General features: G+C 43.0%; 1 protein-coding gene across 1 annotated transcript; it reads left to right on the top strand.

Moving 5' to 3' along the window:
* Window positions 1-618: 618 nt before the first annotated feature.
* LOC132464786 (muscarinic acetylcholine receptor M2-like) lies at window positions 619-6626 on the top strand. The gene is made up of 4 exons (XM_060061361.1): window positions 619-751; window positions 4202-4425; window positions 4697-5620; window positions 5829-6626. Exons 1-4 carry the CDS (start codon window positions 718-720, stop codon window positions 6138-6140), a joined length of 1494 nt encoding a protein of 497 aa, XP_059917344.1. The 5' UTR covers window positions 619-717; the 3' UTR covers window positions 6141-6626.
* The last annotated feature ends 9224 nt before the right edge of the window (window positions 6627-15850 follow it).

Raw genomic sequence — 15850 nt, 5'->3', positions numbered from 1 at the left:
GGTTCAAAGCACAGCCAGGGCTCCAGCCTATTCGTAAATAGACGTGATTCAGATCACTTAGCTAGTCACACCCACTCAGAGGAGGAATTTCCTCCTCTCTCCCATTGACCCCATGTTCACTGGACGCCGACACTGCCAGGGAAATTAATTGGAGTCAATGGAGGCTGAGGGAGAAACGTCCTCCAGCAGTAATTGTTAAATGGCGATAGGGGGTGCTAATGTCCCTTTACCCAGGGAAACGGACATTACATATACAAAGGCATTAAAGCAGTCATATTTATCAGCGCTTTGCTCCAATGACCGTCCAGGTCACCAGTCCCAGGATGGCTGTGGGGGAGAGCACAACAAACCGGAGTACTTGTAGTGGTTTCACTCATGAACCAACTCACCAACCACACCTGCGCTTGTCCCCGCAATTGAACTTTGGCGCCCCCTTGTTTGCAGCCGACATCGAGCCACGCCCCCCCCGAGAGAGAGAGAGAGAGAGAGAGAGAGAGAGAGAGAGAGAGAGAGAGAGAGAGAGAGAGAGAGAGAGAGAGAGAGAGAGAGAGAGAGAGAGAGAGAGAGAGAGAGAGAGAGAGAGAGAGGAATAAAGAGAGGTATATACAAAGCAAACTGAACACTGCTTCCTCATTCATACGAGAGGCGGGGCAATATTCATATTCAACAATCTTCTGCTCTGCAGCTCAGTTGGAGACGAGACGCTTGATAACATGGATGAAGATACTGGGGGCCCTTCTCCTTAACAAAGGTGAGACTGAACTCTGAAAACAAATGTTCATATGCTGGTAATTGTACATCGAAAATGCTATTGCTTTTGAAATTAAAATGTTAAAACAATGTGGTTTTGTAAAACCTACAAAATCAAAGATTTTACTAAGGGTTTGCTGTTCAAACTATTAAAGAAAGCATTATGATAGAAGTGAGATGTTCTTTGGGATTGTAGGTCTTGACCGTGTGTGTGTGTGTGTGTGTGTGTGTGTGTGTGTGTGTGTGTGTGTGTGTGTGTGTGTGTGTGTGTGTGTGTGTGTGTGTGTGTGTGTGAGTGTGTGCCCTCGGATTCCCCCGTCTCCTATCTCCCTTGGAATCCCCTGGTTGCCGTGTGCGTTCACACTTCACAGGGACATTCTGATTTGAAACAGGCTAAAATCTGCAAATTATTATGTAATTGCCAATTATTGTCAGATATAATCAGTGTATTGTGGGAGATTGGACTCCCTGTGTAGTTACTGTGTTCCCTCTCTCAACCTTCTTCCCAGAGTTCAGGGCTCCGAGACTAAATGCGGTGACAGGTGTCAGGTGGGCCTATCCACACAATTAAATATATTCACTTGCTTATTTTTAATGGTTGAATGGCTTGTACACCACCACTAAACAATTAAACAACCACCACAACAAAAATCTACTGAAATACAGGCATAAGTTTAGGCCCTACTGTTTCAAGATGGATTCAGAAAGGTTGTCGTTTTTTTGTCTTCGACACACAACTAATTCCACGCAGTTGCTGACAATATTAATTTGTGCTTGTTGTAAGTTGTCCACCACCCGCCCCCCTCCTGGCAGGGCTGTACCGGGGTCGGGTCACAGCCTCTTAAAGGCTGCAGCCGCATCGGGCCAAAGCTCAGAGCCATGTGAAATTCACCACCCCTGGGGAATGGGACACACTCCTCCAACTACATCTCACGCAGTCGTCAAACACACCTTGTGAGGTGGTGGAGATGGGACGGAGCAAAGGATTTGGTTTTTGAACAAACCCTTTTTAGATGAAATAAAATGTGTGTTTACATGTTCTCTGCATTCTACCTGCTGATAAACAAATCTTACTGAGTACTATAATAATATTGTTGCTTCTTTTCAACTGTCCGAACAAAGTGAGCGGAACAATCCAGCCGGCAGCCAGACAGTTTATAGTGATTGAGGCCTGGTGGCGTATTACCGGTATGGCTGAGCCAGAGAGCATCTGGTAAATCTAATTAGACCAGCTTTTTGTTCTGTCAAAGAAATACTGCCCGGCATCTTGACTATCTCCAGCAGGCCTGAGGAATACAGGCTTGAGAAGTGAAGCTCTGACTCAGTGTAGTGCTGCTGAAGGAAGGAGACTCAGTGAATGACTCCCGGATCGAGAGTCAACCTAATCATGATCACTTTGTTGTATACACAGAAATCAGTTCAGTAAGATGAAATCACCCGTGTTGTAATCGATTCAGCACTAGAGAGACTGAGACTGTTGGCTTAATCTGAAGAACATAAATATATATAAATGGCATATTATGGCAGCTTTGAAATGTTGACAGCACAGGGATGAAAACAGACACACATACTGCGCAACCATTAAACATGTAGCCTACACAAATACATCAGGTCCATGTGTCATTTCGACCAGAAAAGGCCCAGGAAGGCCCTTCCATGACTAGGTGATAGAGTTACTGTTGCTTTAATGAGATCTTGATGGCTGTAAGACCAGGAAGGAGCCTGCTCCAGGTAGTTTGATGTTATCATGGCCTTAATGGAGCCTTCCATGGCGCCCTGTGGTCGTATTTCCCTATCTTTACATTGATTTAGTCAATAGTGCTAATCGCTTTGGAATTGAGCATGTGTTGAGGTTTATGCCTGATTTCTCAGGCATAAAGGCTAATATTTCCTTGGTTTAATTTTTTTTTTGTTCAGATAGTCTTGATTGCCTCAGTTTCATGTAGTTAAAAGCGTTAAGTTATATCAGGTGCATTTGGGAGAGTAGTAGGAGTATTATTTCTAATTCAACATATTTGAACAAAACTTCGTAGATTTCTTCTAAAGCAACGCTTTGTCTTGTTGCCTGAAACATGTTGTAACTGTTGACCTAGAAGTTTCATTTACTGCATTATAGGCTAAAGGTTGCGTCACACTAAACCAGTCAGCCAGGCATTGCCAGACGAATCACTACCTGCAATAAGTCTGGAACCATTCCGTTCATATTCGGAATGGTTCGATGCTGCATGGCCTGCCCTCTATCTCACATAGCTCCCTCCCTATCTCACTCTATATTAAAGCATAAAAATGCAAAATGAATATATATATTTACAGTCCATTTCGCTTGGAGCGGAATCGACAGTTCTATATCAGCCCTAGCCATCTTTGTTGCTGTATCCCACCTCATATCAGATAAACGGGTGTGATTGATTGGTCTATGTCGTACCGGGCAAAAATATTTTTGCATGGGAGGGGAGCCAGACCTTATCTGCAGAGCAAATGAAACACGAGCTTGATAGGTTCGTCTTTGGGTTTTTCTTTTGTTTTTTTAGTTTTTTTATGGTCGTTATCTTGCTCTGTTTTAACTCCGACATGCCCCCCTATTAAAGTCTATCCGTCTTAATTAACTAGCCTTCACATACATAAAAGCCCAGAATCCCATTTTGTACATACATGCACACACACATAAACTAACTCAAACACACACATGTGAATTAAGTGTAGTCAGACCACAGCAGATCAAGCATCTTTCAGGTCAAGGAGCAATGTTCTGCGCTGCAGGGATCAGGACAACAACTTGACATTCTTGACATGGCCCTCATACCATGCCTGGTCAAGCACACACACACACACACACACACACACACACACACACACACACACACACACACACACACACACACACACACACACACACACACACACACACACAGACACACACACACAGACACACACACACACACACACACACACACACATACATTTGAAGGTCACCCAGTAGTGTTCAATGCATGTCTAATGTAACTGGAGCAGACTTATTACATTACATTTGCCATTGCAGTTCAGACAAACATCACCCACACCCATGATAACAAGCTGAAGAAAATAGACATTCAAGCCATTAGAGAAGTACCAGCATCCTGTCAAGTAAGGATAGCAAAGATTTATACTGGGTCGAACTGAAAGGTTTGTCCGTTTATGTCACTAAGTCAGGTTTCGACGAGATGGCAGGTGTAATGTTTCAGTCAAAAGTAACACCACTGTGTTGTTAAAGTAAGCAGAAGGCAGTATATTGACCATCACCAATCAAATCTCCTGCTGCCCTGTATATCCGGTTGTACGGGAAATACCAGAGGCAACACCATTCATTTTAATCAAGCACTTGGAAAGTAAACATTCACACTTCCGTCTTTCTTTATTGTCTTCCATGTAACCATAAGTATCTTTCATATCTGACTTTGTTCTAAGTCAGACATACCGAGACACGAAGAGAGAGACAACCAAGAAAGAACCGATCCGAGCATGGAGAGTTTTAATGGATCAAGTCCTCACAATGTGAGCCTTGGTGATGTGGTCAACACCACCCCTACCCTGGAACCCTACAGCACCCTGGAGAAGACCCTGATCATCCTGGTGGCTGGCTCCCTCAGTCTTGTCACCATCATCGGAAACATTCTGGTCATGCTCTCGATAAAGGTGTGTGTGTGTGTGTGTGTGTTTATGAACTTAATCAGATTAAGTTCAATAGAACTTGACTCTCATGCACAGTACAAGCATGATACAAAGAATTGTAGGTATGGCAGGTGATACATGAATGTACATAATGAAGTGAAACCGTTGACGTGCCTGGATTCAAAGGGCTCGGATAAATGAGTAGCACAGTCAAATCAAATCTGTGGTCTTATGATGTTTCAGAACAGAAAAAAAAGCGTATGCTAATTTTACGTTTTGATTTGTGATTCTAAAGGTCAACAGAAACCTACAGACTGTCAACAACTACTTCCTGTTCAGCCTGGCCTGTGCGGATCTTATCATTGGCCTGTGCTCCATGAACCTGTACACTGTGTATGTCGTGATTGGTTACTGGCCCTTGGGTGCCATAGTGTGTGATCTGTGGTTGGCTGTGGACTACGTCGTGAGCAATGCCTCGGTCATGAACCTCCTCATCATCAGCTTTGACCGCTATTTCTGCGTCACCAAACCACTCAGCTACCCTGTGCGTCGCAGCACTAAGATGGCAGGCTTGATGATTGCCGCCGCTTGGGTCCTGTCCTTCGTCCTCTGGGCACCGGCCATTTTGTTTTGGCAGTTCATTGTTGGCGGGCGCACAGTGCCGCAGGGGGAGTGCTACATCCAGTTCTTCTCAAACGCCGCTGTGACCTTTGGCACGGCCATCGCCGCCTTCTACCTGCCTGTGGTCATCATGATCGCCCTCTACTGGCGGATCTCCAAGGCTAGCCGCAGCCGTGTCAAGAGGAGCAGCAGGAAGACCTCCAAAGCCAGCCTAGGCGAGGTTCCTTCTCAGAGCCAGGAGGAAGGGGAGGGGGGCCGGCACAATGATTGCCAGAGCAGGACTGCTAGACTGAGTGTGTCCCATCCACTAAATGGGAGGTTGGAAAAGAACAGTTCATACGCAGAGAGGAAATTGGTCGGAGGTGGTCCTGCACAGCAGGAACCGGAAGAGGAGTGGACGGCTCCTAGTGAACTATCAGAGAATAGGCAGGAAAGTGAGAGGTCAAGCCAAAGGCCAAAGACATCAAAAGGAGGGACCAAAGGATTGGGTGCCAAACTACCCTGTTTCAAAAGTCAGACCAGGAGTCGGTCCAAACCCTTTCCGGAACCCAGCCCAGTGGCTGAAAAGCAGAACCTGTTTTCAAGAAGTCTGTTTAAGGTAACAAACCTGTATGGTCACACTACCTGAGAACTTTCCAGAATATGATCAAATGCACAAAAGCCTGCATAAATGTAGAAAAACAGATCTAATGAAGATAATATTATATTTTATATATGCTAGAAGTATTTTATTGATCCCAGAGTGGAACTAGTAAAGAGAAGGTTTGTGTGGGATGCTTAAAAGATGTTATCTTCTTTCAATGCAGGTTGCCAAATGTAGCTTGGAGGTAAAGTCCACCAAGAGGTGCACTTCCTCCCGGGAGAGGAAGGTGACGCGGACCATCATGGCCATTCTGGTGGTGTTCGTGGCCACCTGGACCCCGTACAACGTCATGGTCCTCATCAACACCTTCTGCTCCACCTGCATCCCCAATTCGCTGTGGACAATCGGCTACTGGCTGTGCTACATCAACAGCACCATCAACCCAGCCTGCTACGCCCTGTGCAACACCACCTTCAAGAACACCTTCAAGCACCTGCTTATCTGCCAGTACAAGAACCTTAGCTCAGCTCGATGAAGGGGGCAGGTGGGCTCATGGCAGAATTCATGCAGATCAATGTTGGTACTATAGGCAAGCTGAACGTTATCATACTAAATTATGACCGAAGGGTTCTCTTAAAGTGGATATGTCTTTGTGTCTCCATACACTTTTTAAATTTGAATCGCAGTGATCAGTTAAAAAAACAAGTTCAGATAATTATAACATATCCAATATATAAGACGTTGGAATGGAAATTCAGAGCGATATAAGATTGTGTGCTATACAAGACAATCAGACGGCATAATATTCATGTGAAAGGTTGTTTACGTTTTTGTGTGCGTGTTTGGGCATGTGAACAGGTTTGTAACCTGCCTGGTTCCATGTGGTTGGATGCGTTGGTTTTGTGTGAAGTGTCAACATGTTTCCTCCACCATGTTACTGTCAATGTGTCAAAGCATCTCATATTCATCTCAACCCATGTATTAATTGTTCCCAGTATAAAACAACATGATAAAAACCTTATTTGTATTCGTAAGATGTGTTTCTTATTGTAAAAGGCTCATCTTTCTGTATTTCTCAGGTATAGACAAACAGGAGCTTTTAAAATAAATTAAATAAACTCAGATGCCAGATGTCTATTCAGACCTACACAGCAACACACACTCCTCATTCAGTTTGTCTGTGTCTGGTAACCATCTGGCGGCTGAGGAGAGATTGGGGAGAGATAAGAGACGACAGCTGGTCCACCGCAGGGTGCAGAACAAGAAAAATAAAATAAAGAAAATTCTGTGGTCATATGTTCTCAGATGTTCGTTAACATACTAATCTATGCCATTTTGTTACTGGGATTAGGATAACGTCATTGAAAACATGGTAACAATTTAAATTAAGATACACATATTAATAAAAACACTAGCTCATTACTAACATGGATATTAGCAGTACATTAGCCCTTTATTAGCCCTTACCTCTCTGTAATTTCTGACCTCAAACAAGGACTATAATTCTTGCACTTTTTGCACAATACTGTACAATACTTTTGCACAGTGCTGTCTTTTTTATGTATGTATATGTATGTGTATATATATATGTATGTGTGTATGTATATATATATGTATGTATATATGGTGTTGTATATATATTTATATTGTCCTTAAATTTATGTTATTTGTATATTTGTATTTCATAGGTTGTATCTTTTATGCATGTATATGTATTTATATTGTATAGATATATATATATAATATTATATATTATATTATTAATATTTGTGTATGTATATCTGGAGTTCGTGACAAAAATAATTTCCCCCTGGGATTATTAAAGTATTAATCTATCTATTTTATAACTTTAATTCATATTTTACTCAACATGTCCATATTCTATCATTAACAGACCACTAACTACAAGTTTCTCTGATGTAACCCCAATTACTGCTAATTGATGGTAAATAAAGAACTTGTTGTCTGTTCTTGTGGAATAAAATGCCAAACTACAAATGTTAATATTTTCCATATACCTACATATTAAGCCATTGTAGGTCAGAATATGTTCCCTATTCTAAAGTGTGGCGTTGTTCATATTTAATTCATGGGTATCCAATAAGTATTAACCCTCACATGTTCCCTATTCTAAAGTTGCCCCCTCTTCACACTTAGTAAACCATAATTACTGCACACGATAACCGATAACCAGGTTGATAGCCAGCAATTATTTTATTAATGAAGAACTTTCATTAACATTTCAAATAAAAGAAAAACATCCACTAGGACACAGTAACAAAACATAATATGTACGCTTTAAAAGGCGTAAAGAGACCAGAACAAATCTTTACAAATTCAACATAAGGGGCGTAACTTTACTGCTTCCGGCTGGGAGAGAGGCAGAGACAAGCGCTGGGGCGGGAACGAGAGAGAAAGGTAGAGGGAGAGAGAGAGAGAGAGAGGGAGAGAGAGAGAGAGGGAGAGAGAGAGAGAGAGAGGGAGAGAGAGAGAGAGGGAGAGAGAGGGAGAGTGTTGTGACCCCTGGAACGACCTTGTTATCTAGTGGTGTGTGTGTGTGTGTGTGTGTGTGTGTGTGTGTGTGTGTGTGTGTGTGAAGTGGGTGAAAAAACTGCTGAGCAAAGTAAAGGTAAATCAGTTAATATGTGTCTTCAGTGATGTTTGGTATAGTAATGCCAATTAACAGGGCAACGCTCAGCTCGCTATGGGAACGGGGGGCACAAAACTCACCTAGGGCTACCAAAGGGCTAGAACCGGCCCTGGGGGAGAGAGCGGGAGAGAGGCGATGTCGGACAAAGGTAGCGAGCTTTGTTTAGCTTTGTCATGTACCATATCGTCATCATCGCGGTTGCCAGTTTGGGATCAGTCAAACCAGCGCCTGCGCTGAATCAAACATCATGCTCCTTGCTTGTTGCCCTCTCAGCCACACCGAGCATTACATTAACAACATGTGTAGGGTTGCCAGGTCAGTCAGAATCAGGTCATTTTAGGTTATCATGATCAGACCTCTATACATGGTCTATGGGGCAGACAGACACAGTCAAAATTCTTAATTCCACCATTGTTTTCTTAAACTCAAGTTCAAAGTTTTATTGGTCACATGTTTGCAAAAATAACGTTTTACATACAGTGAGAACAGTGACATACAAAGGGGGTCACCACTCTCTCATTCATTGTGCAAATTACTGGAACCTGAATAAATAATAGATAATAGTAATTTAAAAACAGATATCCCTCAATGAGGGGATGCTATAAAAACAGTCCTTAAAAGAAAAAAAAAAAATATATGTATAAATATAAAAGATGGTACATAAATATAAAAGTGCAAGTGTGCCAGCTATAGTCCCCCGGAGTTAAGCTCCTCCTCAGTCTCTCAGTCCGAGCTTTAAGGGCGTATAAATCATATATATATATATATAAAGTATAGCCCTTGGGGGCCCCCTGGCGGTCGGGGGCCCAAAGCGTTCCCTCAGTTTGCGTATAGGGAGGGCCGGTTTTGTCTGTGTGACCTAGATAGGTTGTGAGTGAGTGCGTACAGTATGCAAGTAATTCCTAGCACGTTACTATTTAATCAGCAAGGGAAGAAGTTTTCCCTTGGAATTCATGTCCTCGATGATAGCCTTTTTCTGTTTTGATGTGGGATGCACTCTTCTTGGTAAACTGAGCCAATTTTTCGCTCGCAGGGATATTCCTGATTTGAGGGTTAGAAAAGTTTCAGGATCTGCAATCTTTAGTTCCGCGATTGAAGCAGTCATTCTTATGGTCCCCCGGTCCACGTCGTTGATACTGAATGCCTTCGTCATGGAGCGCACACGCTTAAATGCTTTCAGCACGTGTTTGTATCTTTCCACGACTTCATCTGACCCTTTGACTGATGATACCGCAATCTTACTCTTATTTTAATGAGCATATTTTACACATAGCATCATTTCATTCAGCAATTGCTTATCATCATATTTTTAATAGCAGATAGTCACTCACTTGTTAAAGGGTTTGAGTAGAACAATTCTTACCTCTGATGTGAGATCGCCCTAACAGAGCCAGAGATGATGTCCGTTTGGGTGACCGAGAATGATGATGGTGCTTCTGGCTTCTTGCTTCTGGGCTGGCATCTCATCATCCTCATCATCTTCCAAAGTGTAGTCTAAAGGATAGAAGAGGACACAAAAACAGCTTGCGATCAGAAAATATGTTTAATTCAGTCCTTCTGGCTGCAGAGATCGCTGGTGCTAGGCTAGGGCAAGTCAAAACAGATTTACCCACTCCACAGTACATCCGAGGCAAATAATTGATAATGCCAGACTATTGATGTTAATGTATGTTCTGATAGAATAATGTAAGAAATAAAACTACCCTTGCATCGCATTGCATTTAGTTTATAATTCCCTGTAGTTGGAAGCAGGACTGATAAAGGAGGCATCTGCTAGGTTTCCCGTCTGGAGTGCTCTTCTCGGTTTACTTTCTACTGTAGTGAATTGGTTGATACACCGGAGCAATGTAATATTCTGCCGCTGCTGAGAAAGTAGTCCCTAAAAATGTAATGCGATCATTGCGACAAGTTAATAGTTTGTTCATCATTAATTAAATATTAGTTGTTTGCATAACCCTAACGCAACCCTAACACACGACCCCAACCCTAACTCTAACCATAACACACAGCCCTTACCCTAACACACGACACTAACCCTAACCAGTGACACTCTGTGGTCAGTGAAAAAAAAACTATTAACTTGTGCCAAATAGATATTTTAGTAACAATTAACAAATATTAACAAAGGGTTAGGTAATGACCAGTTTGCTATTTATTATGGCACCTTATTTTTAAGTGTTGCTGAACTTTCGTTTGTTGCAGATTAGTCAGTGTAGGACCTTTTTGGTTACTGGATATGAATGAGAGGAGGTACAGCTACTGAATTATGGACTGGTGGATAGATATGCCAATCATACCTACCAGGGTGTACCACATTTACGTGCTGGTTTTATTTGCTCTATATCTGAATAATATATAATATATAAAAAAATATCTATAATATAATATATAATATCACAGCCAAAATCTGTGTTCGCCTCCGGATGATATTATGAATTTAAGACTGCGTTGACTTCTCTGACATCTCTGGTCGTGAACTCCGGTCGTTTTAGGCATGGTGAATTAAGTTCATGCCTGACCTCTCTAAGGTGTTATCTCCACTGTACAAGCTGCTGCACATTGATACTAGGTGGCAGTGGCATGAAGAGCAAGAGGCAGCATTCAAGAAAGTAAAAGAGCTCCTCCACTCTGCGCCACTGCTTGTTCATTATGACCCAGCTAAGGAGATCACCCTTTCATGTGACGCCTCACCATATGGCGTCGGGGCAGTGCTCTCACATGTAATGGAGGACGGCTCAGAGAAGCCCATTGGTTTCGCTTCACGTACACTGACGGCAGCCGAGAAGGGGTATTCACAGCTGGACAAAGAGGGTTTGGCCATTGTTTTTGCTGTTAAGCGCTTTCATCAGTACATTTATGGTTGTGCATTCACAATTTATACAGACCATAAACCACTAATGAGCCTACTCAGTGAAATCCGATGCATTCCACCGCTAGCATCAGCCAGGATACAGCGTTGGGCGCTGACACTGTCGGCCTACCAGTACACTATTGTCTACAGAGCGGGTAAGGCTAATGCAAACGCAGATGCACTAAGCCGGCTGCCTTTACCGGACACACCCGCTGATACATTTGTGCCTCCAGAGACTGTGTTTTCATTGGAGAGACTGTCAGAGTCACCTATAAAAGCGACTCAGGTCAAGCAATGGACAGAGAGGGACCCAGTGCTATCCCAAGTTAAGACGTTCCTCCTACAAGGATGGCAGTACGGTGGAGGAAGAGGAACTAAGGCATTATGCCATCCCCCTGGACGTTCACAGATCATAGAGGAAATATAAATGAGACTCATCCGGGGGTGTCTCGAATGAAAAGCCTTGCAAGATCCTACGTCTGGTGGCCAAAAATTTATCAGGATCTGGAGAGCAAGGTAAAATCAAAACATGCCTCAACCTGCTCCATTGCACCCATGGGAGTGGCCAGACCGTCCCTGGTCGAGGCTACATTTGGACTTTGCTGGCCCCTTCATGGGACAGATGTTTCTTATAATGGTGGATGCGCACTCTAAATGGATAGAAGCCCACATAATGCAGCTCCCACAACCATCGACAAGCTCAGGGCAGTGTTTGCAGTCCACGGGCTGCCTGACACAGTGGTCACGGATAATGGCACATCTTTCACCAGTGAGCTATTCAGTGAGTTCATGCAACAAAATGGCATTCACCACATACAGGTTTGGCTGAGCGGGCCGTGCAGACAGTGAAGGAAGGCCTGAAGCGGATGACAGGGGATTCTCTCAGCACCCGGCTTTCACGTTTCCTGTTCAAATACCGCCTCACGCCACAGACTACAACTGCACGCACGCCAGCAGAGATGCTCATGGGGCGTAGGCCCAAGTCAAGGTTGGACCTGCTGCGCCCAGACATGAAGGCAAGAGTGGAGAGGAAGCAGGTGAAGCAAAAGGAGTTGCATGACCAACATGCACGAGACAGACAGTTAAAACCAGATGACAGAGTCTATGTGAGGAACTTCAGCAACATCAGCAAGCAGCAGTGGCTACCTGGGATTATTCTTAAGCAGAGTGGTCCAGTTTCCTATGTTGTCAGGCTGACGGACGGACGCGTTTTCCGCAGACATCAAGACCATGTGCGCCTGCGCTATAACACAGACTCTGAAACAGGCAGTGCCTCAGGTGTTCCAGGGGTGGGACAGACTACTGAGGAAGCATGTCTTCCAGTGACTTTGCCGGAAAGAGAGCCACATGCAGAGGTGTCTGTGTCACCTGAAGAGGATGGACATTCTCACATTGACCCACAGTCTTTCCCCAACTCACCAACACCAGGTCCACCCAAAACACCCTCACCGCTAGTTGTAGCTGTGGAGTCAGAGGGGGTAGTGCGCAGGTCGCAGCACGCTCGCAAACCTCCAGATAGATTTTATATTTGACTGGACACTTGAAATTAATGTGACTGTTATTCAGGTGTTTTTCTTAACCGTGCTAAGGTACCAGTATATGTTCAGAGGTATGCCAGTTATAACACCATTGTTATGTTTTCTGAATTTGTGGAATGTTGGAATTTAAAGGGGGAGAAGTGTTGTAACGTTAATTTGCTTCGCAAGATAAGTGCATTCCTATTTGGATTAATATAGGCTCCTCGGGGCTTCCGTAGTTCGAGTTTGACTTCCTGTTATGACCAGTAGATGTATGCCGTGATATGTGCCATACCTATAAAGTTATTAATGGTCACTACGCCTCGAGTATTCTTCCTTTACAACCCGGCCGCCTGCCTGTATTGGGCAGAAGTTACCACAGATTCGCTCTGGACTGCAGGGAGTGAACGATGTTTGGCTGTTATGCTATGTCCCTCAGGGATTGAACGCTGATTGGCTGGTACCCGTTCAGAAGCATTTATATAGAAATTAGAAGATAAAATTAACATACCATGATATAATACCGTCACCGTCTATGCCTCAAATCATACCTTGATATATATTTTAGTCCATACGTACAGCATATAGGCTACTAGTAAAGGTCATAAACTGCACTAAAACACATATGCTACAAAAGACTGCTAAAATCTTTAAAATGTCAATGTCAAGTTGTTCCAGAAAATTGGCCGTTAAACTTCAATTAATAGCCCAGGCTTTTATTTGTTTCAATCACTGAACTCAACCGGTTTATATTTTGGAAAGGCTTCTATATGGAACAGGCCTTTAATTCCTGTCGAACTAAAATCTTGCTCAGCAAAGTTGGGAAATACAATCAAATGTATTATTTTAAACAGTATGATTATTACCCTACATATATAAACATTACCAGGCTCTCACACACACACACACACACACACACACACACACACACACACACACACACACACACACACACACACACACACACACACACACACACACACACACACACACACACACACACACACAGGGGCTAGTGGTCGGAGCAACCCCCCAACCCCCAAAATAAGATAATAGACGCGCGTTCTCACACTTTTTCTCACACTTTTTCTCACACTCTCACACTATAATTTGGACTTCTGAAGAGTTAAGTCAAGCCCCACTACACTAGAAGTCGGTAGCACCAGAGGTTGTCCGTAGTAGGGTTTAGATTCTCTGCCCGAGCCCGGGCCAACCCGACCCGCGGGCCGGGTCGGGCCGATATTTCCAGCCACTATCCTCGGGCCGGGTCGGGCAGGGCCTTTGATCGAGCGTTTTTATTTTATTTTTTATCATTGCTTTATTGGCCTAATGCATGTAGATCTGGAAAAAGAGGTGGAGGGTTTGCTGCTATATTTAAAAATGTATTTCAGGGGAAACAGATGTTATTTGGTGATTTTCCATCGTTCGAATACCTTAGTGCTGTATTGAAATGCTCCCCCAGAGTTCTCCTATTAATTATTTACAGGCCACCCACATATTCTGCAAATTTTTTCGATGACTTCACAGAATTATTGTCTAGCATCTCCACAGAATTTGACTGTCTAGTTATAACTGGTGACTTCAATTTTCATACTGATGATTTCAATGACAAGTGTGCAATTTTGCCATTTTGGACACATTTGAACTGTCTCAACATGTGAAAGAGGCTACTCATTGTAAGGGGCACACTCTAGACCTGGTTATCACAAAGGGCCTCAATGTTTCTGATCTCTCTGTGACTGATCCTTCCTTGTCTGACCACTTTTGTGTTTTCTTTAACATATCTTTTATTCCCGACATACAGACAAAATCAAACACTGTCAAAAAACGGTATATCAATGAAGATTCTAATGTACTTTTTAAAAAGGCCATCTCCTTGCTACCACCTCTAAACCCATGTTCTGCTGATGATCTTGTAGAAAACTTTAATTTGAAAATTTTTAAAGTCATAGATGTCATTGCACCTTAAGGTTAAAACGATTTCTGGAAAGCAAAAGGCACCCTGGAGAAAAGCTGCTTCTGTAACAGCACAGAAAAAAGAATGCAGGAAGGTTGAACGCATCTGGCGTAAAACAAAACTTCATATTCACCATGATATCTATAAAGAGAGCCTCCGTGCCTACAATTTAGACTTAAAAAATGCTAGAGAAACATTTTTCTCCAATATCATTAAAACCAACACTAATAATGCAAAAACCCTATTTGCAACTGTTGACAGACTGACCAACCCCCCAACAGAAATTCCACCTGATCTCCATTCCACGCAGAAATGCAATGAGTTTGCAGCTTTTTATATTGATAAAATTGAAGGTATCAGACGCGCCATCAATATCTCCACTTCAAACAAAAATGTTGGACTACCACCCTGTTCAGGCAAAAATTACGTGGCAAGGATGGCATGCTTTAATGTTATAGACTCTCAAAATCTTGTGGAAACTGTGACACAACTAAAGCCATCCACCTGTTGCCTTGATACTATACCTACCAACCTCTTTAAGAATGTTTTCGACTGCCTAGCAGTAGACATATTGCAGATAGTTAACAACTCTCTCCAGTCAGGCAATTTCCCAAAAGCTTTGAAAACTGCAGTTATTAAACCCCTTTTAAAAAAGCGGAGCCTAGATGCCTCTATGATTAACAACTACAGACCAATATCAAATCTACCCTTCATAAGTAAAATCATTCAGAAAGTTGTCCTCCAGCAACTTAATCACTTCCTGGCATCAACTGGTTGCTATGACACCTTCCAATCAGGATTTCGACCCCTGCACAGCACTGAGACCGCCCTTATTAAAGTTGTAAACGACATCCATCTTAACACAGACTCTGGCAAAACCTTGTTAGATTTCAGCTTATTTCTAAACTGTTCGGACAGACTCTGCGTTGTGTATTTTCAGTCGTGGTAGTAATTCTTGAAGTCGAAATCAAAGCAGCTTGACAGGTTGGATCAGAGGGTTGAATAGATGGTTTATTCCAGGATGTAATACAGCGAGATACAGACTTAGGTTGAATAATCTATAGTGGACCCGGTGGTCGATGACTTGTTCCTTGGCTGTCGAACCCTCTTCTCGTCGAACCAAAGGGTTGGGCGAGTATTATACAAAAAGGGGTTACATGAATAACACGTGAACAGACGCACTCTCAGCCTTGATAAGGTATCTGGTCCTGGCTATGTCCCGGAGGACCAGGTCGATTCAACCTTGTTGAAACATAACAATGGCAGAATG

The sequence above is a fragment of the Gadus macrocephalus genome, chromosome 9 (genome assembly GCF_031168955.1).
Source record: "Gadus macrocephalus chromosome 9, ASM3116895v1".
Lineage (NCBI taxonomy): Eukaryota > Metazoa > Chordata > Actinopteri > Gadiformes > Gadidae > Gadus > Gadus macrocephalus.
The sequence above is the reverse complement of the archived record's forward strand: the minus strand, read 5'-3'. Positions and strand labels throughout refer to the sequence as shown.

Excerpts from the sequence above, each read along its gene's own strand:
- LOC132464786 (XM_060061361.1), top strand. The coding sequence starts at position 718 with ATGAAGATACTGGGGGCCCTTCTCCTTAACAAAG. Across the intron at positions 752-4,201 it reads GGCCCTTCTCCTTAACAAAG|ACATACCGAGACACGAAGAG; the intron begins GTGAGACTGAAC and ends GTTCTAAGTCAG. Across the intron at positions 4,426-4,696 it reads TGGTCATGCTCTCGATAAAG|GTCAACAGAAACCTACAGAC; the intron begins GTGTGTGTGTGT and ends GTGATTCTAAAG.